Source organism: Neopsephotus bourkii, unplaced genomic scaffold (genome assembly GCF_033783945.1).
Source record: "Neopsephotus bourkii isolate Nb327-2 ecotype Australia unplaced genomic scaffold, CSIRO-AGI_Nbou_v1 NB_1287, whole genome shotgun sequence".
NCBI lineage: Eukaryota > Metazoa > Chordata > Aves > Psittaciformes > Psittacidae > Neopsephotus > Neopsephotus bourkii.
Window position 1 is genome coordinate 1220725 of NW_026901771.1, and position 21870 is coordinate 1242594.

A 21870-nucleotide genomic window follows, 5' to 3' on the forward strand; every position below is an offset into this window, starting at 1 on the left:
CGCAGCGGTGCGGCGAGACACCGCTTCCCGCAGGGGGCAACAGCGAACCGCCGGGGAACGGACGGATAGGGACGGGACAAAAAAGAAGGCCAGACCCGGCGATACCGCTCCTTCTGCACCCCGTCCCTGCCCCTGCCCGAGCCCGAGCCCGAGCCCGAGCCCGAGCCCGAGCCCGAGCCCCGCCCACACACCCTGCTAGGCCCCGCCCCTGGTCCAGCTCCTCCCATAAAAGGGGCATGGCTCCGTTGGCAGCGGCTTCCTGGAGACTTCGCTTTCTGCACCGCGCCTGCGCAGCCGCTGTCGGCGCGCTTGCGCCGTAAGTGCGGGCAGAGGGTCCGGAGTGGAATTGCGGTGGCCGTTACTGGCGCCGTTCGCAGCGGGGCGGCGCGGTGGGGATGAGCCTCTGCCCGGCCCGGCTCAGCGGACGCGGGCGGGGGAACGCCGCGCGCCAGGTCGGGCCTCCAGCAGCCCGCTGCTGTTCGCTTCTGCCGTCCCGCAGGCGAGCGGCTGCGGAGCTCGGGGAGCGCCGCTGACCGGAGCCGCCCGCTCGGGCCCTATCGGGCCCGGGGCGAGGGAGGGAGGGAGGGAAGGAAGGAGGGACACGCAGGTAGTGGGGCGGCCGCGCCCCAGCCCAAGCTCCCCGGGAGACGGGGGGGCTGTTGGGGCGGCCCGGCCTCTCTCTCCTGCGGTCCCGTCTCCTCCCCTTCGTTCCCCCGCGCGGTGGTTAGGCAGGCGAGGGAGTGCGCGGCCCGGCGCCCTCGGAGAGGATGGTGAAGCCGCCCGCAGCTCCCGCGCCGGGCCGGGAGGCGGCCGAGCCGAGCCGGGCCCGCGCCGCCGGGGCGCTCCGCAGAGGCTAAGGGATGAGCCGTACCCCGCGGGGTGGTCGCTAGCGGAAGGATGACCACTCCCGCCTTGCTGCCGCTCTCCGGGCGGAGGCTGCCCCCTCTGAACCTGGGCGCCTCCGCCTTCCCGCACCACAGGGCTACCTTGAGACTCTCCGAAAAATTTATCCTGCTCCTGATTCTTAGTGCCTTCATCACCCTGTGCTTCGGGGCTTTCTTCTTCCTCCCCGACTCCTCGAAGCACAAGCGCTTTGACCTGGGCTTGGAGGATGTGCTCATTCCTCACGTGGACACCAGCAAAGGGGGCAAGAACCTCGGCGGCTTCCTCATTCACGGGCAAGAGCACGACGAGCACCGGCACAGGTAAGAGCCTGGGTTGCCTGTGGAGAGCGAGCGGGTCCCCTTGGGAGCGGGGCCAGGTGAAAGGGAGATCCCTTGAAACAAGCCCTTCCCGGATCCCTGTCGCTCCTTTCTCTGACGTGCTTCTGTCTTCCTAACGAGCGTCAACTTCTGGGCTCTACCTTTGTGTCCTCCAGCTGCCATATGTAGCTGTGGTTTCGTGTTTTCTTTACCACTGTGAATTTAACCTCCCGGCTAGAGAGGACTGGGAGGATAAAACTACTGATTTATTTTCTCACCCTAGTCAATTTCCAGGCTCAGTCGTGGGAAGAAGGGGGTTAAAATATGGCATTTGTGGAGGCAGTATATGTGACTGAAAAACTGCTGCATCTTTTCTATAGATGTTATGTGCTTACTCAAAACCAGCTGCTTGTTGCTGAATAGTGTAGCAAGAACTTTGATCTGACAAAGACTTCATGCTGTGACCCTGAGGCTGTCAGCTTGTGATGTGCAGGGCACAGAACTAGTGTAGATGGCAGGGTCCCCTTTTCTGGCCCTTAAAATCACTTGTTATAATGCTGTATCCAGACAGTTGGAGATGCCGAGGTCTGAGTTTCCATAACTGTGTTTGCCAGTGTGAAGAAATTGAAGGTAAAATAGTAATGAAGAGTAAGAAGGGTAAATGTCATGCTGCTGATAGCTTTTTGGGCTGCCTAAAGCTTTGTGCAGCACAAACCTCTAAATGTTAAAGACAAAGTCGTGTGAAGATAAGCCTTCAACTCTCATTTTTTAAATCTGTTTTATACATTATGTCTCCTTCCAATGTAAATGAGTGAGGATGTAGATGCCCTGCAGTCTCCTCAATTTATCAGATTTTTTTTTTTTAAAGAAAACAAGATTATCTGTAAAATAAAAATTGAGCAGACTTGCTTCTTTAATGATGTGTCAAGCAGCTGCTCTTTATATTAACTTACTTTAAACGCTTAAATCCTACCATAGTGCCTGGGTCATAGTGAAGCTGACTGATCTCTCTTCACTGTCCAAGATGTGAAAGTGATCATCATGGGTAATAAAATATAAGCTCTTCATCCTCAAATTAGTAATACAGTGAAATTTAAAGAAAGGTGACTTATGCTGATGGCATTTCCTTTGAGAACAGTTTAAAGTATATCCTGTTGACTTAAGAATTATTTAAAGGTTATTTGTGCTAGATAAAAAGGAGAGGGTGTAAGTGCCTCTCTCCCCATCTGTTATGAGTTATAAAGACTACCTGAATACTATGGTATTTTTTCTTAGGGCATCTTTGCTGTTGGATGTCTTGTGACACTTATGAGCTCTTTCTCCCTAACTGAAGGGATATGGATGCTTAATATTTAACAAGAACTTCTTTTGTCTGTATCATTAATTTCTTGTGTGGTTAAATGTTGAACACAATGTAGGTTTAGGAACTCTTTAATGTGTCCTTGAAGTTCTCATCTTTCACTCCTTTTTTTTTTTAATGATCTTAATTCTTAGCTTCCCCCCCCCTGTCACAGTGGTACATGCATTCAAAATCAGGTTCTAAAATAGAAGACAGGTGCAACAAAAGAAGGAAGAGTTCAGAAATGTTCAGAACTCCAGCTGTGACTGTTCTACCTTGTGTTGCTCAGTAGACAGGCCACAGAAAATGAAGCTTACTGATACTGATAGTTATGGAGTGATGCTCTTGATTAACCCACTTACGTGTGTCCTTTTCGGATTTCCTCTTTAAGTATAATTACTGGGGCTACAGCTTTAGTAGTGATATGCATGCTATTTTTCTGTCATACATGGATAACCAGTAACTTGCAACTGTTGGAGCTAAATGTGTTTTGCTTGTTTGGGATCTGCTTTTAAAGTGGTTATCCCGTCATCAGTTAACTCTCTTGTGGTCCCTCCATTAACTATGAATGTGTGTACCTTCCCCTGCCCCACCACCTAAAATTGCCCCTCTCATGTACAGGTTTCTTTGCATGGTTGTGTTTCGATTTATTTATTTATTTATTTATTTATTTTTAAACTTGAGCAAAAATAGATACTGTTCCTGTTGTTTGAGCCCTGCAGACCACTGGGTTACTCCAGGCAAGTCTTAACTACTAAAAAAGCCTGCTTGTTTAACCTGCTTGTAAGACACTTGTGTGAATGCCACATTAATCAATGTGAACCCAGGTGTTGTGCTTTGCTTCTGGAGCAGCTTTTCTGGCTTATTACCGCATAGCCTTATCAACAGGCCATTGGCTAGTTTTGAGATGACGGAGTGACTGTTTTCCATAAAGGAAAATACAAGTTGCCATTTTCATTGTTGAGTTCCTACTCCTGGATTGTAGGGACATTGACAGGCAGTATTTTGAGAAAGTACAGGGTCTTCAGTAGTGAATTCTAGGTTGTTACCTCAGTTTGAGAACGGAAAAATTTTCAGCTTACTATCAAGGACCAAAGTCAAGTGTCAACTTAAGTGTTGTTTTTGGATGGCACTGAGGAGATACAGTACATAGGATCAAGAGAAATTAACCTACTGTGAATACGAAGAAAAATGTGGTCTAAGATCTGTACCGTGATGATGGATTGACAAACTGTATTTACAAGAATTGTGGACTTCAGAAGAAATTGGATTGAAGGTCATTCATATGAAGTATACACTTGATCAGGAAATGACAGGTATTGATTTAGTGACTGAAGGAAAGTGTTTTCTTCTGTGAATGCTGCTTTTGACCTTTATCAGATTATTTAAACCCACATACCATTATTATGCTGCTCCCTTGTTATATAGGCTATAATAATTTAATGCTTATTTTCTCCTACCCCTCAAATTTTGAGCTTAGTAGGCTATTGGAGCATATTCATGTTTCTATCTTCGAGCAAAATATAGCAATGATGTAGGTAGAGGGTTGTCATGCAGCTGTGATTTACTGTTGAGTGTACAAACAATGTTTCTCACTGGATGTTTTCTGTATTCCTTACACTACTTTCCCACCTCTTCTCCTAGGCCCCCTTGGAACTCTTGAGTGTTTTTATTACTATTGTTAGCTCTTGGCAACATTAACTTTGCATCTTCCATTAAGCTGTCTTTTTTTACTGCTCTTGTCCTTCTTTACTTCTCACCTTCCAGGCATCAAAAGGCAGGGAGATCCCACTCTCTTCCTGATAGTCTAAAGTATTTTTTCAAGAATTACAGTGTCCTTGTTCATCCAAAGAAAAACAACTTTCTTGTAAGAAGATGGTTAAAATCTGGAGTAAAACTGCAGTTCATATTTTGGGAAATGAATGGGCAGCAGTGCAAGTTAATACTCATTTTTAGCTGTTTCTTTCATGAGTAAGCTCCTCATTTTCACTTGCAGGATAATGGGGAATGGGTTAATAATTTTGGAGGGCTGTACCACAAAATTTTTCCTCTGGAGGAAAGTGGAAGAGACTAGTCCAGGACTTGTGAAGATATGTGCATATATATGCTTTTTAAAAATCTGTTGCACTTCCCGAAGATGAATTTCTCTTCTTTCCAGATAGGATGTTGCAGAGATTCTGCAATGAGAGCAGCACAGTTTTGAAGACACGTAATGCCAGACAAATTTACGCATCACTCTAAATTCGTTACACTGTTTTAGATAACTGTTACTTCTCGAAACACCTGCATCTCCCTTGCTGCACAGAAACATTTCAGGTGTTTCTCATTACCCAGTTATTTCCCAGCTCTCTACGTGTTTCATTCTTCAGTACCAGGTCTGAAAGATAGCTTTGGAAGGAGAACAATATATTCTTACGCTTTCTTAGCATCTAGTGTAAACGAGTGAGGATGTAGATGCTCTGTAATCTCCTCAGTTTATCAGATTAAAAAAAAAAAAAGATTATCTGCAAAATGAAAATTGAGCAGACTGGCTTTTTTTAATGATATGTCAAGCAGCTGCTCTTTATATTACTTGTCAAAAGTTAAGATAATTCCTGTGATAAAAGTACATTAATCTTAGAGGCAACATAATTTTATGAGCTCAAAGCTGCAATGACACTTTTAACAGCACTTGGACTGCTGTTGTGCCACCAATTCAGTCCTTCAGAATTTGGAAAGCTGTATCTTCAGCTGCTAAATTCCTCTGTATTCCTTTAAGTCATATCTCCTGCTTAAGCTTAAAAACAGCCCCCAAACTAACCCTCATCTCATCACATTGATAGCAGGTGCTGCTAATTACAACTGGCCACCTCGACTGCTTTGGCCTCTGTGTGTGGGTATGTATACATCAGTGTAAATCATGCCATTGACTTTGTTTCTGTGAAGTTCAGGAATATTGCCTCCTGTGTTATGCGGAGATACTGCCAAGCAGTTTGGTAATGTCCAGTTTTGGGTCAGCAGCTCTATGGCAGTAGTCTAAAAGTGCTCATACTTTTGCTTAATACATATTTGTCTCTACAGCAGTAGCAGCTGCTGTCTCTGCTCTTAGGAGGTGAGGTGAAAGTAACAAAGGATTCTGAAGAGCTTTCAGTGTTAATTTCTTCTTTTAAATCCTGTATTTATTTATTTATTTCAAAGAAACATGAAAGGCTCTATATGCTTCTTTTGAACACCTTTATCTTCTCTGGTCTATGACTTAATTAGCCATAGTAGAAGTGGGCAGCAGAGATAATTTTACCTCTTAGTAGGATCAATGTCTCCTGTTATCCTCTGCCATGCCATAAAGTATAAAAGTGCATAAAAGTCTTTGCCCTTCCTTTCCCACCTTTACTTGAGGCACAGCTCATTAGTGTAATTAAGACTATTTGTTATTCTGAGACTATTAAGACTACTTGCTATTTGTGATTCTAAGAACCTAGTTTTTTTTTCTGCTGAAAAATCAGCAGCCACTCTAGTGGCTGGGTCCCAGCTCCTACTCTGTCCAATATTTCATTGCATGAAATTGAGCCTGTCTTCAAAGTAGACTTCACAGTCTGTCTCTGGGCCCTGAGTTTAAACTGAGGTGCCTGACCTGGAAGCAAGAGGTTTTTAGGGTGCAACATGCATAAGATGCAGGTCCGTATGGTGACACACGTATGGAGCTGAAATGGGCAGGTGTAGTATGTGCCAAGTCAGGGTTCAGAAATATCTGGTATGTCTAGGGCAAAGAAGATGTAACTATTTGGTGCTGGTCTTCAACTGTTGAAGCTATTTCAAGAGCACTGCCCATCTTTATCTGAAGACTTTTCTCAGTTGGAGTTTTTAGTAGCCACATGCCATTCTATGTTCTGGAGCTCTCCATCTGTCTTTTGAGAAGAGGCTTGAGAAATTATGCTGGTCCTTGCAGATTAATGGGAGTTGCTATTTCTTCAGGAGTCCCCACGTTATACCCTTAAACTCAATTTGAATCTCTCCCTGGACTGTGGGAGAGGTACCCTCTTATATTATTGCTAAGATTCTGCTGAAATTAGTGTTGTTGTGTTGTATGCTGAGAAATGCCTCCATCTTCAAATTACAAAATGCAAATTCTAGACCATCTGTCTAGATGTCCTCCTTCCTCCCCCCATCTGCTGAACAGCCTACATCATATGTAGAATACTGCTTGCTTCAAGTTCTCTTGTTTCACTCCAGTTTGTCAAAGTATTTCCTGTGTTATGAAAGAGAGGAGTTGAGAGCTGGTGCTCTCCATTTCTTATCTTTTCCAGTTAAAAATATAAGGAAAAGTTTTAACTTGTTGTTTTTCTGCATGATCTACTCTTTGTCTACATGCTGGAAAACAATCGGGCGTGGGAAAACTGCAGGAAGTCTGCTGGCTGGATTTAGTCCAGCTACTTGTGGGTGGGAGGCAGTAGCACTTTGGTTCATTTGGAGTTTTGTAGATTAAAATCTCAAAAGAACTTTAGCATAAATGTGGGTTGCTTGATGATGGTAGCAGTGTAGGCAATAGTAAGCATTATGGCTAGTTGTGGGCATATTGCACTGTAAGAGTTCCCGCATCTTCTGATCTTCTCAATTTCCTCTAGTAAATACAAACATATTGATCCTACTCAGCTAGTTCTGAGTTAAGGAGTTTTTGCTTTCTGAATGTATGTAAAACTAATTACAAGTTAGTGATATAATATGTGTGTGTGTACATGTTTTCGTAGCAATTGAACTGAGACTGAATATGGGCGGAGAGGAAAAGTTTTGTAACACCTTTCTTCTTTTCTGTTCTTCCCTAAGATGCCCGTAAAGTCCACTTTCAGTATGGTTGAGTGTCGTGTCTGGGTGGATGTGTAGGCAACTGTTTCTCATAGTAGTTATTCAGGCTATCAAAGTAGGAACTTGAGGGTATGTCTTTGGATACAGCATGTAGGATTTTTCTTTCCCCTTCATTTCCAGCGGCAAGCTCAAGTAGGGGCTGTCCCCTCTCCTGCTTCAGTAACTACATGATCACTTTGTTACTAACATTGAGAGTTTTGTTGCAAGTTAACAGTTTGGAGAGAGGAGTGTGTGAGGCCAGCAGGGTAGTAAGGGGAATGTCGTGGTTTAAGCAGTTTTCTCTTGCTGCCCCAAACCTTGAAATAAAAAGTCTGAGGGTTCCAGATGTTCTGTATGATTCTAACTTTTCCAAAATACCTCTGTTTACAGTGTAGTTATATACCTTTTATTTGATCAGTATGACTTCTGCTGTTTGTCTTCAAATTCAACAAATAGATTTTACTTTATTAACCTAATGCATTGAGAGTGCACATCAGGAGCAAATACTGGGAAAAACTCTGAGAACTGCTAAGTTCTTGTCATCTGTTTGCTTATAAAATTTGTAACCTTTGGTTCCTTTTGTCTTTATGTTGTCTGATCTAGTGTCCTCTGCAGAGCAAATTATGTATCTTCATCTAATCTCTCAAAGATATGGAGGTTCTGTGTCATTATTTAGTGTTTGAAGAACTCGGAAATAACTGGTATTCCCAAAAATGCCTGGTAACTTCCATTGTATGGTACCTGGTAACCCAGCCAGGTACACTGGTGTTTCTAAAATAGAACTTGGGAAAAAAAAAAAATTGAGAAGATGAGTTCTAGGCTATTTATTAACCTTATTTTCTAAGAGGCTGCTTTTTAAAGGTAACCTTAGCCTTGTCTCCTAAGCCAGCAAAGTTTGTGGCTTTGCCTTATGTTCGCGTGTAGCACTCACTGACCCTATTCTGTTCTGTATTTCTTCTTTCTCCCCCATAACATCTATCAGCAGCAAAGGGTAATGTGTCAAAATAAATGTTTCTGTATCATGTGCATATCTTAGTGCTGGGTGAAAGACCTTAATTAGGGACAATGCTGAAGGAGGGATCACAGCTATGAGCCCAAGATATTTAGTCTGCTGCTTGGTCAATCTGCACAAGAACTGCTCTGAACCAGCTACAGCATGTGTCCTCTGTTCTTCACTGATTGCTGGAGAAGGGTGATCAGAAATTAATGATGTGGCAGGGAACTGCAGGGTTTTGTGGGATGCCAATAGTAATGGGTGGATTACTGAGGTGGTAGGGCTCATTGGCACAGAAAGCTAAAGGCTGTTAACGTATGAAGTATGGGGCTACATTAGTTCTGCTCACTTTGCACAGTTGTTGACTCATGGGATTTATTTGTCCGAATGTTGAATCACATTTATGACTGTATTGCTGCCTTTATTGTTTTTTTTTACTATAATGCAAACCTATGATCACCTTACACATGTCATTTGGTGTTTGTTTCGTTCATGTTTTATGTTTTATTTACTTGTTAGTCACCTCTTAAACCACCAGAGGATTTTGTAAATGCTTCCTCAACTCCTTGCTGCTGTTGAGGCTTGCAGTGGCAGGTAGCTATTTTGTATGATTCTTTTTGAGAGAGCAAGTTGAAGGTTTTCATTTGGCTTAAAATTATGTATAATCAGTATGGCATGAGCAAAATCACAGCTTTGAGGGAGCGCATAAGATGAAAGTATTTTCTTGCTGCATAAAGATTTAAAGAGCTCTTAAAGGAGATTACTTTGTGTCTATTAACACCAGCATGCAGAAATGGCAATTTTCACATTTAATGTGCGCTGGTAGTAGCTTCGAAGACTTTTGTAAGATGACATTCATTTCCGCTGAGGTTTAGTACTGTTTGTAGGCCAGCAAGGCGTTTGAAGTTGCACAGGCAAACTGCATTAAGTAGTTTCTCTCTCCCAGTAATTTGTTACCATATTTCTGTGGACCTGCTGACCTGTTTTAAGTGTACAGTCAGGCCACTTATGAGCAGGTGACTGCCAGTGGTAAATCAAACTAATCCCTTTTACTTTTTGTTGGATCAAACTGAATGTGCTCACAAAGGGTAAGAAAAACATCTTGTCCATGTGAGTGGCATATCCCTTAAATCCTTTGGTGGGATGGGCAAGATCACATCTGCCATGTTCTTGCTCTGAATATCCTGCCAGAAAAGTAAACTTGTGCTGAATACACTGGGTTGTGCTTGTGGTTTACATTTGTTGGCCGGTAAGAACAGCTTTCAACATGCACTGTCTTTTCAGCTGATTTTTCTGGATGTGGTGCCATCATTACAAATGTGTTGCATTTTAAGTGCTGTTTACTGTTTTCCCTGTTCAAGTTAGTGGATCTGCTTTTGCTTCAGAACACTTGCATCCTTTCTGACATACATATAAACAAAATCATAATCCACAGCTGACTTTCTGGTCCATATACTTCCTGCTTGTTTTCATTACTTTTGTGAAATAAAATTTGCTCTGTGCTTTAAAAAAAACCTTGAAGAAAATTCTGTGACTCTCTGGGCTTATTTGAGATGGCACAAGTAGTGGGAAAGATGCTTTTCAGAGAAGAGGGGAGTTATTTTTCTGTGTAAGATACAATATTCTCCCTTTCCCCTGCCCTCTGAAGAAAAAGAAAATTCAGTCCTGAAAACATAGAAGTGTGAATTAGTTTGACTAAGAACCATGTTTCTAGTGACCTTTTAAATCTCTTGTTAATCAGGTTTATCTTGGAAACACTAAAGACTGTTTAATTCTAAACTTAATAATCACAGATGATGCAAGCATGTGTCTGTTTTCCCAGTGCTGTAATCACACATCTTCAGTTCCAAAAGGCATCTGTTCTGCTGCTGTCGGCTTCTATTTGAGTGGAGAGTGGTCTCCAAGTTAGAGTAATGCATGTATTGAATTCTCAATTGCAGTACACAGTGTTCTGGAGAAGACAATACTGCATAGGGGCAGGTGAGTTCCTCTGCATCATGGAATTCTGATGTTATAAAGCGTATTCAAGGAATTCTGCTTTTGCGACTAATTCCACCTTCTAGAAACAGCGGAATCCGTGGCAATTAAATTATTGATGGGTCTGTGAAACAGCTATTTTCCAGTAAAAAGAAAAAAATCAAAACAAATGGAAGACAGTGCTAAGAATTAAAACATATGTTTAACTTCAGTTTTACTTTAGTTTTAGTGCTGTATCTTGTACATTATTTTAACCCGTTGTTACTCTGGACTGTTAAAACTGATTTATGTACTTCAAAATTGTCAAGTTCATCTATGAATTATTATACTTGTTAAATTGGTTCAAATCAGTGCAGTTCATAGAGTATGAATGTTATACATGCCTATTTCTACATGGAATTAATTATTAGTTCACATCCCAGATGATGGAAGGGAACTTAACTGCACTGCTATAACTGGCACCCTGATAACTGAGAAATGTTTGTTTTATACAATATCTGCAAACTTTCTCACTGGACTGATGCCTGTGGTAGGATAACAAGGTATCTGTATATAGGACATCTACAAACTGCTCAGTGAAGTGGCTAATCAGTTGCCACGACTGTCATTTCAGTGCTTGCAGATGAATCTTTAAAACCAATGAGGTAACTTATATTCTACTGGAAATTTTTGTGAACAGCTTGTTATCGAATTGGTTCAGCTTTTTTTTTGTAGTAATGTTGGTGAGCACAACGCTTGGGCATCATTTATAGTCATTCAAAGTTGTATTGGTAACCAAAGGAAGCTGTTTTTATAAAAACACCACCACAACTCACTGAAAAACGGCACATAAAACCAAACGAAAAAACTTGTCATCAACTTGTCATTCTTGATGTTACTTAATGTAAAAAAGAACAACAAAAAAACAGGGATGGGAAAGAACCTAGAATCTTTCTGGCTGGCTTTTACTCAGTCCTGTGCTCTCATTGCAACATTTGATAGCTGCTAGCTGGCCAGAGTAGGCAATGGGAACAGTTCATCGACTTACGAAGTCAAATGACTAATGGGGACTTTGTTCTTGTATGGTGGTGTGAAATAGCAGCATTTTTGAGATCATGTTACTAACACTACATATGAAACCCAGGTCTTTGTTTTCTCTGGGCTTTCTTTCATACATCTGTAGTTTCTGATAGGTTTATTTTGGTTTCTATAAATCCCTTGAGCACTAATTCTATTCAGCTGGATATGCTATTGCAGTTGTGCGATAGCTGCTTGCTTGACACCCCCACTCCCCTCTTTAGATATATTTTTTTTCTTAGAATAGCATCTGGCTGTTACACTACAGTGGGACTAGATCATCCAGCCTACTGCTATTACAAAGAAAAATGAGGCTTGACATATTCATGTCAATTTGGCAAAATGCCTGAATCATTATGCTCAGTGAAATATGTGATGTTTCTAGTGGTAATGTAACTTGCAGGAACACTCGCAGGAGAAACTTCAGGCACTGCAAAGTAAATGCAACCTTTAGTTTGGACTACGAGGTTTAGATGGTGATACAAGTCACCTGGTCAATCTGGAGCATGAGATTGCAGTTTAGTAGAATCGTAGAATGGTTTGGGTGTGGAATGACCTTAAGTTAATCTAGTTCTAACCCCCTGCCATGGGTAGGGACACCTCGCATGTGGCATGTCACCCAAGGCTCTGTCCAGCCTGACCTTGAACACTGACAGGGATGGAACATTCACAACTTCCTTGAGCAGTCAGTGCCTCACCACCCTCACAGTAAAGAACTTCTTCCTTATATCTACCTGAACTTCTCCTGTTTCAGTTAGAACCTATGACCCCTTGTCCTGTCACTACAGTCCCTAATGAAGAGTCCTGCTCCAGCATCCATGTAGGCCTCCTTCAGATACTGGAAGGCTGCTCTGAGGTCTCCACACAGCTTCTCTTCTCCAGGCTGAACAGCCCCAGTGTTCTCAGCCTGTCTCCATACAGGAGGTGCTCCAGCCCCTGCCCCCTGCTTACTGTTCTTTGGCTCCCTAGCAGGTTTGTTTTGAACCTTCAAGGGTTCATAGTATGGAACTTTTAGAAAAAAGCAAACCAAGTAATATTGTCTATTGTTCTAGTAACTAGAGAACATGTGAAAGAATAAAATAATTAAAATATCCCTTAAATTTCATACTTCAGACATTCATTTTTCTATCTGACTTCTGTTACTAAGAAGAAATTCCGGAACCTCTGCAGACTAAGTAGAGTTCTTCCAGGCTGCCTTGAAAAGTTGCCTTAAACTGCATCAACCATAACCTTGCCTCACCAGCTTTCAGGTCGGTTCAGTAACACTTAAAATAGATTGAATGCCCTTTCAGAATTAGAAAGCTTTATATTTACATCAAAGTGTTCAAAGCCATTTGTGGCAGGTGGTTTTTGGTTTTATTTTGTTTCTTCTCTAGCTCTCCTTTTTGTAGAATTGGTTATTTATAGCAATTTGACCCTACAGTTTTCAGTTCAGTGCTCAGCAGTTGAAATAAAGCAGAGCTGTAAAGGTGGCAAGTGCTATCCAATGGTGACATCTAAATTGGCATCACCATCTTCTCTTCTGTGTGAAGACTAGAAAGCTGATGGGGAAGGGAAGCATCGGAGGACTTGGATGGAAGTGTAACCTCGAAGTTTTTCTTTTGTTCCTTTATGTCATGCTGTTCTTCAGATCACTGATAACTGTTGCCTCAACCTTTCTCCCACAAAGGTTAGGTGTGGTCCCAAAACACATTGTGCTGGTGGGTGGCTCATATTGCTTCATCTTCCTTTAACCCATTAAGAATGACTGAACTTTTAAGATGCGAGAGTAAATAGAAGCCTCCATAAAACTTCAGTCGTCAAGAAGGAAAGCTACTTTAGGCTTTGACAGCTGTCTTAAATACCATGTTTTATGCTCTTTATTTCTTCTTCCACCCCTTCTCTCTGGAATCCAAAATCACAATAACTGAAGGTGACATAATGTTTATAGGGGAGGGAGCTAAGCTTCCATTTCCTAGTCCGAGTGCTTGATTTTGTGTTATCTTTATTTTAAGGTTGGAAAAAGCTTCCAACTAATATTAACTTCTATGCATGACAACAGCTGCAAGGATGTGATCTTTTGCCACAGCATTAATCTTCAGAAATAGAGTCTTTCTATATAAAATTGCTGTGGGTATGTGTTTGGCATCCTCTAGCATATACAGAGGTTCTTCAAGCAGGAAAACCACAGCAATTACTTGCTGGCTTGCACAGAGCCTAGCCAGTTAGTCTATTTACTGAGGATTAATGTGTTTACCAGCTTAGTGAGTCCTTGGTGGCCTGAAAGGTAAAAGGTAGGAAAATACTTGATTCTTGGAGTGGATTGATTCTTGATCTTACCGAGTCAGCATATTACAATTCCACTGTTTTTTCTCAGACTTTATGCCTTTTTGATTTGCTCATGAATTAAGTTAATAACTCAGTAATTTTACTCTTTTTTCCTTGCCTTTTGTGGCTTACGAGATTATCCTCTTGTAACGTACCAGTTTGGCTTTGGAGCTGAGCCCGAGCTCACATTGGACTTTGCGTAATAAAGAGTTGGATCTCCTGGTTTGATCTTGGGGCTGCATGCTTGTTTACTCTGGACCAGTGTGTTTGAAAGTATTAGTTCTGAACTTCTCAAAATAAACATGATTTTGTTCCCTACAGCCAGTGAAGGAAAAAGGTGTGGGTTGTTTTCTAGTTCCAATGATGTCTTGTTTGACTCATCTCGTTATTCATTATGTACTGTTATATTATAGCATATGTGTTAAGGAAGTTGCCTCTTTTTAATGAAGGAAGTTGCCATAATAAATTGAGCTGATGAAACAGATTTTAATTTAATCTAGAGGAATCAAACATATGACTACAACTGACCATGGGCTGCATTTTAGTGTGAGAATTCAGAAAGTTGACAACAGTAGTGGTAGAGAAGGAAGAAATTTGACTTTACATGCTGGGTGTATATGTGTTTGTATTAAGTAAATTAGCAGAGAAAGATAATATTGTTTGCTATATGCTGCTCATAAAGCTGTCTGAAAAATCTGAGGTTCTGTTGAAGAAAATTCAAAGCTCAAATTGCTGAGACATTTTATATCCCCACCTTGTCTATTATTTTAGATGGGCTGCTGCACTTCATGTATTTTTCTGTCTTGGTCATGTCAAGAGTAGTTTGTCTGCAGCTCATCTGTTGTTACATACATCTTAAAGCCTGAATATGTAGTCTGTAAAAGATTTTAACATTAAAGTATTTCACTGATACTGGAAATGGTATTCATAGCTATTAATCAACATTGAGTTGATTAATGTGTTTTATTATAGGTTTATGAAAAACATCTATGATAGTTCTGGATGTATATACTAGATGTTCTATTATACTAGAGTATGTACTACTGAAACTTTGCTTATTTGCTACATTTTGTTTCACTTGTATCCTGACAATGTTTTCATTGCAGATGTATATGAAAAAAGATTTGCTTAGCAGTTCCTGAAGAATGCCAAGTCATCTTTAGCTGACTTCATTGTAATGTGTAAGAGCAGTTTACACATCACAATTTCCTCTTTTATACTTCTTGCATTCTGTTGTGTTTTCCATCATGATGCTAACATTCCTACCTTGTTCATGGATCAGTCATTCCTCAGACTAGGTGCTGAATTTTGCTAACCTAGCTGGCTATCAACAGTATTGTTTTCCCAGTGGGAAAGAAGTTGCAGTTGGGAAGGCGTCTTTCAGAGTGGAGCTTATCACTCATGTTCTCTGCAGCTTGCTTATATATGAGGAATTTCTACTGCACAATTTATGGCAGTGGTAGCTGCATCCTTGTATATACTCGGAAGCTGTATGGACATGGTCCTGAGCAACTGGTTTTAGGTGGCTGTGCTTGAGCCAGGGGGATTGGACCAGATGATCTCCAGAGGTCCCTTCCCACTTCGCCCTTTCTGTGATTCTGTGACAGAGGCTGTATTATCTTCTGATGTGCAAAAATCTGCTTTCCATATTCATAAATGTACTGAGCAATGTGAGCCTTGCATTGTTACATGTTTTGGGTGAAGAGATACTAATCCAGTATTGCTTTTTTTCCTTGCATTTTTTTAAAAGGGGAAAAAAAGCCCTGAACACCAAATTATCTGCCTCTTGAAGCGAAACTGTGTAGTTTATGAGCAGGGTGGGTTATTTAATGTGGAAACTTCTTAAAAGCACCTACCTTAAAAGGAAGGCTAAATAATTTGCCACACAGTCGTCTTTCATCTTCTGCTTTATCAACAAGATTAAAGAACTCTGGGAATAAAGAGATACAGTTTTGCTCTGTTGTACTGTGCAGATTAGACCACATGTCATGATTTCCAGGCATTTTGTTGCTCTATCTTTAGTTACTATTTTGGCTGATTTTGCCAAGCAGTGAGATATAAAGCTTTGCTGCTCATTACTTGTAGCCAGTCCTATTGGTGCTGTATGAGAGAAGAATTTTATAGAGTATTTTTATTTTAATTAATCTAATATTACTGTTAAAAGTATATCCACACTGCAGTCTATGTCCTCTTGTATGAAAACCTTTTGAATCACAGTATAAGTGCTATATGTATTTGTTTTTTCCCCCTGAAATAAGCAAGGACCGTGCTTAACAGAACGACAACTGCAGCTCCTGCCTGTCAGGGATTTTCTCACGGCACATCACAAAATAACTTGTGAAAGCGATTGTTATTCTGAGGCTGAGTTCAAATTAGTTTTTTCCCCTGTTATTGCCCCATAATTCTTCCAGTTTTTGTGAAGCAGGCCTGTGTTTTAAACTGCGAACACATAGGACAGGAGCACTGCTGGCTGTTGTGGTCCTGCTGATCCTGCAATATGAGGTGCTCATCTGTGTCTTTCAGAGAAATCAAATGCTGCTCCTGTGCCATAGTAAAGCTGACTAGCACTGGTGCTGTATTAGACAGGAGGGGTGTGCATAACTGTTTCATGGTAGTGAGAGGAGCAAGTCAAGAGAAATTGCTGTAAATCTGTGTTTGGACTAAGCTGCACACCCCTAGTAGTATTGTTCCCCTATAGTGAGGAGCTTGTATCAGTCGCATACGGTAGATCCCAGGGTTTTACCCCTCTTCATTTTCAAGCCCTTTGCCATACATTTTAGTGCATGGCTTACAGTACCATGAATGTTAACTACTATTTTTAAATGCATTGATAGACAGGTGTCAGGTTTTGCCATATAGCTATATGGTAACAGCTATAGGTGGAGCAGGAAGATGAATCTGAGCAGTACATGTGAATTTCCAAGATGGTATTTTAAGCAGTGTTGCTTCTGGGATGTGCAAAGCAACTCTGGCTGGGGGAGTAAAATAGCATTATGGAAATGTGGTAGCATGTGTCAGCAGAACATCTGTGTGAGGGTAGTCGCTTCCTTAGAGCTCTGTAGGCCCTGCTAGAGGGTTTCCTGTGCAGAGAAGTCTAGTACCATCTGCTTACCTGAAAGTTTGCCATCTCTGAGTCTACATTATCTGATATTTGCTACTTTCACTTTGTGGTAGCCTTTATCTCTTTATGTGTATTTTTGCTGTCAACTTGTGAACAATTGAGAATTTTTAGAGTAAGACCATACTAATATAATGCCTATTGCTTTAACTAGCTAATTTTGTCCAGCTGTTTTTCTTCAGGTGGTGAGAGTCTGGGGTTTACTGCAGGAGATCAGGCTGCTGAGAAGACTTGTGGTATAAAAGGAGGGAGCTACCATGCTTACTGCGGTACCCCTTTTGAACGCAGGCATCAGGAAGAGGACATTGCTTCAGTTAATATAATTCTAATTTTTCCAGTGTTGGAGGTGGGCAAAAGGAAAGAAGTACCTGATAAGGAGCAGGAACCTGGATGGGGAATTTAAGGCAGGGGAGGCAGAGAGCCTGGTGGGTGAGGAGAAGCAATTAATTTCATTCTTTGAAAGCTGAAGATGGGAACTGCACACAGAGCAAATTAAAAGGGGTGGAATGACTGTGAAAGAGTGCCTTTTGCTTTCTTCCCTTTTTCCCTGAAAACAAGATCAGTGTTGTTGTGAGGCATAAGAGGAGGTGGGTATTGGCTGAGTGAGATATCAAAAACTAATCGGTGGCCTCGGGGAGAGGAGATATTTGAAGCAATTTGGTGCTCACTAAGGCATAAATAAAATTTAGGGTGGTAAGGAGTGATTCTTACTTAATGGAGGAAGCAATATTATTGGGATAGACTAGAGAAGAGGAAATTATGTGGCTGAGTGAGGGGACAGGGGTGATGGTAAAGGAGGGAATAACTAGTTAATGGCCACGTGAGTCTGTGCAGAAAACATGCTCCTTATTGCTTGGGCTCTAATTTAACATCCCTGAACATGCAGGTCTGTAACACTAGAAGCTCATGCTCTGTTCTGCTGTGTCCCCAGCCACTTAATTTTGCTTATATCCTTGCCCCAACAGCAGCATTTGGGCAGTCAGCCAGTTAGGAGACCTGATTTGGCCTGAAATGGTCAGTGATTGTTCAGCCGGCTCTGCTCGCTGCTGGCTGACTGGCTTGTTGCCTGATCTCCAGAGTAATGGCATAAGGAGTAAGGGAGCTTGCTTTTGTAGAGTGACTAAAGCCCTGAAACTGAGTGATTTGCCACAGAGATGGTGACCCACACAAGGAATATGGAGTCATCCTTTATTCTGTAAACCAGTATATGAACTATTACTGTTATTGTTATTAATGCTGCGCTCATACACAACCAATCTTCAGCCTAATAAATCAGCAGTGTGTGTAGACATACAGCATCCTTCACATGCTGGTTGTCTTTTTTTCTACAGAGCCATTCATTTTTTAGCCATCAGTGAGTCATTGCAGCAACACCAGGGAAGCTGTGTTCCTGTGCACTATCTGACTGGTGATCAGGAAAGGAGACCCTTGCTGGTGGTGAGCAACTCTTACACATCTAGGTATATGCTCTTACCAGTCTACACAGGTGGACTTCTCTATCTCAGGCGTGCAGTGAAGAGAGCATCATCTCCTCTCTGACTGGAAGTTGTGTCTGCAGATGGGTCCCCTCTGAGTTTGTCTTAGGAACTTCCCAAAGCTTATCCTGTCGTGGCCTGTGCTTGTGTTGGTCATCTCTGCTCAAGGTGCTGTGTGCGTTGTCCACTCAGTCCATTTATCTCATTGTGATTTTGGCCAGTAGTTCTTAGTTTTGCCATACTACTGTTGGCTTTGACCTCAGTGCTCTACAGTTAGTTTCATTTCTGGTTATACAAGTCACTTTAAAGCTACCATTTACACATTAGTCTCTGGCAGTTTCTGTTAAGGGAAGACTGTGTGGACTCAGCTGTAGAGGGAAGATTGCTTCTGCTTCTTTACCAGTGTTAGCTTTGGCTGTCATCTGACCTCACCATCAGCTAAGTCAGGGAGATAACTGTGCAAAAAAGCCAACCGCAGAACAAATGCCAAGGAGAGCGTTACCAGTCCTCAGATAGCTTACTGTGGTAAGACAATCGGGTCACCAGCCACTGACAAGTGCCAGAGCTGGTGCAGGCTTGAGTGGGAGCTTTCACTTGGCAGTAGCTAGGTATTAATCAGCTTAAATATAGCATGGAACTGTAGCTGGAGTCTTTTTTCCGCTCTGTCAAGGTGTTTTTTTTTTCCCTTTCTCTGTTGTTGACCTACATAGTAACTGATAGAGGCTGACAGCCTCCTGCTATTAGCTCAATTGGTGAAGCCTCTTATGGATGTCAAGCACCAACCAGACTTACCATTTTGAATCACCAGGATGTTAAAATAATTGTCATAATTTTTAGGGATTGCTGCTTCTCAGTTTCCTCAAAAAAACAGACCCTACTCTCAAACACACTTCTATAGAGCAAATGTTTTCTTGCACCCTGTTTTTTTTTTTTTCTCTCTAGTGTTTCTAGCTCTGTTAAGGTTACTTACCTAACCCTTTTAAAAGTCACCTCAGTATTACCACTTGCGGTTGGTGTTTATTTTTTCCTGATTGTTATTATTTGAAACTAAAGAAAACTTTCAAGCCCTGTTTTTAACAAAATAAAGTCAAGCTAATTATATAAATTGGGTTAATAGAGGCATTTGCTTGTTAACTGTGTTGCTTGAAAAGTTTTCTTGTTCTGTTTGGTTCACTTGGTCTACAAGAGTAGACCAGGAGTTATCTTCTTTCTATTATTGTTCTTCCTGGACTCACACATTTAGTGTGGGTTTTTCTGGGAAATTCTTTGCAACTATGTCCCCTCTTGTTCTTCATTTTAGAACAAGTTTATACTGTCTATGTGGAATGTCACAGAAGTGTCATCTGTCTACCACATGTAGAGAGTGAGGCTATCCTGGCATATTAAATGTTTAATACGTATATATTTAGCACTTCTAATGCAAGGCATTAATGCAGCTTTCTCTGTGATGTTCTTGCATAGTGATTTCAGCAATCCTTTGATATCTGCTGGAGGAAAATTTTCAAGCTATATCTTGTGAAGTTAAACACACAGAAAATCCTGTTTCTCTTTTGCTTAGATGTTCTCTCATACATTGATGTTCCTGTATCTTGGGTGAAATGTTAGGAAACACTTCATAGCTTATTAGGCAATCTATACCATGTGATTTGTTATTAGGTTCCTGATCAAGAGCATGCTATAATCCATAGATGTGCTAAGAAATTGCTTTTCTTTGCCATGTACATGTGCAGAAGTAAAAGGAATTTCTTGGCTGGCTATTGCTCCTACTTCTAGCTTTTTCAGTTTCTGAAGGCTATTTGAGTCCTTTCAGTTACTCCTGAAGACTTTCTGCACACCTCCAGGAACTCTTTCTTTCTCCTCTGGGAGTGCGAAAAGGGGGATTTGTAATTCTGGGGGCAAAGATCAGAAAATAAGGGAGAGCAAGGATGCTGTGTGTAATGCAGATTTATGATTGGAGTTCATTTGTTGTTGCTTCCTTCTGGTTTCTGCTCCCTTCTGGTTTCTGCTCCCATCTGCTTCCAGAAGTAGTGCCGAAGATGGAGTGCAAGTTTCCTTAGAGCATACACTGAAAGCTTCTGATGTTGTGCACAAATTGACCCATGACTCATTTTCTTGGGGTAAAAAATTATGTAAGAACTATATATTTGAAGAAAACAATCCTTCTAACTCCAGAGAATGTTAAAATGTTAAGTACTGTAGGAAGTGCTAGTTCTGCATTTGCACATACAACTTGAATGTGGCTTTTTTGTGTTCAGAAGGGTGAGAATTAAGGTGTTAGAAGCCAGTAACATTCTTGGTTTTCAAGTGTTTGAATCTAAAATTAGTCTCTTAAGTCTGGCTAATTTTAGGGTTCTGTTTAATATTGGGCAGCTTAAATAGGATTATGATTTTTCTGGGAAAAATTGCTATCAAAGCAGGTTTGTTTTTATCATTGTGAAAAAATTAGTGTTTACAACTAGTTTATTTTTCTTTATTCTATAAAAAAATCAAAAGCTTTTGTAAAAATTGTAGCATGATGGCCTCTGAGAAAGATAGGAGCTTTGAGTGGTATGGAAAATACAGGAATGCTTCAGATTGAAGCAATTTTTGCAATATAGGCCAAATAATTCTTTCCTTTTTGGCTTGTGTTGCTGGGTTTGTGTGGTGTTTTGGTTGTAGTAGTTGTGTATTTTCCTTCCTATTGGAAACTTAGGTTTTGGCAGTAGTAGTAGACTATCCATAAAATAATATTGAAAAGTTTGATGCTGTGTAGCAGGAGTGCTCTGGTTTCTTTCATTTCTGTTTGAGCACATGCTTCAGTATCTGATTCATGCCATCAACATCAGCAGGGTTGTGTTGTCCTATATGTGAATGTGCTTATTTGTAAAAGTCCCTTCTTTAATACGAAGCAGAGATGACGAATTGCTCTGGCATGAGAACCCAGTTCATTGCTTTCTTGGCATCACAGGACTAGCTAATGTATTATTCTGCCTTGATCAAAATGTTTTTTATATCAGTGAATAATACAGTATGCAAGGTTTTTGTCCATCCCTAGACTTGACTTGTATATACATTTCTATATATGTGTCTAAACTTGTACAATAGCAGTGTTTCCGGCAACTTAAGAGTGGTTGATAGTAGAAAATTCTGTATTTTGGTATGGCTAATTGTCGTAGGCTTCTGCAGTTTTCAATTAAAATTGTCCTACTGGTTTTTGGTACTGTTGGAATCCTGCATCAAAATAAACTCTTCATTTCCGTATGGGGAGTTTTATCCTACCCAGTTCTCCTGACTAATGCTAATTTCTTGCTCTCATACTCTATATGTATTTTCCAATCTTGCTGCTTGTAAAGTTCTTCTGCCTTTATTACTTCAAAAAATAATCATAAACCTAAATCGGTCTTGGGGGGATACTCACTGGAAAGGAAGATCTGATGCTCTAGTCAATTTTCTGCTGGGAGACAGGAAGCTATTTTAAATCCTATTACACAGGGCAGGGGGCAGCATTCTTATTCAGCTTTCTTGATAAGCATGAAGAGATCCTGAACAACATAAACTTTTACTAAAGTTTTAGCTTTTCAGTGTCCTGTTTTAGAATGGATTAA

The 21870-nt window shown here is 41.1% G+C and overlaps 1 protein-coding gene across 1 annotated transcript in view; it reads left to right on the top strand.

Annotated features, from left to right (window-relative positions):
* Nucleotides 1–337: 337 nt before the first annotated feature.
* The window catches only part of MAN1A2 (mannosidase alpha class 1A member 2), a 129118-nt gene continuing 107585 nt past the window's right edge, over nucleotides 338–21870 (top strand). The window contains exon 1 of the mRNA XM_061365357.1: nucleotides 338–1205. Coding sequence (XP_061221341.1) covers nucleotides 898–1205 — 308 coding nt within the window. The 5' untranslated portion in view covers nucleotides 338–897. The remainder of the gene's footprint in view (nucleotides 1206–21870) is intronic.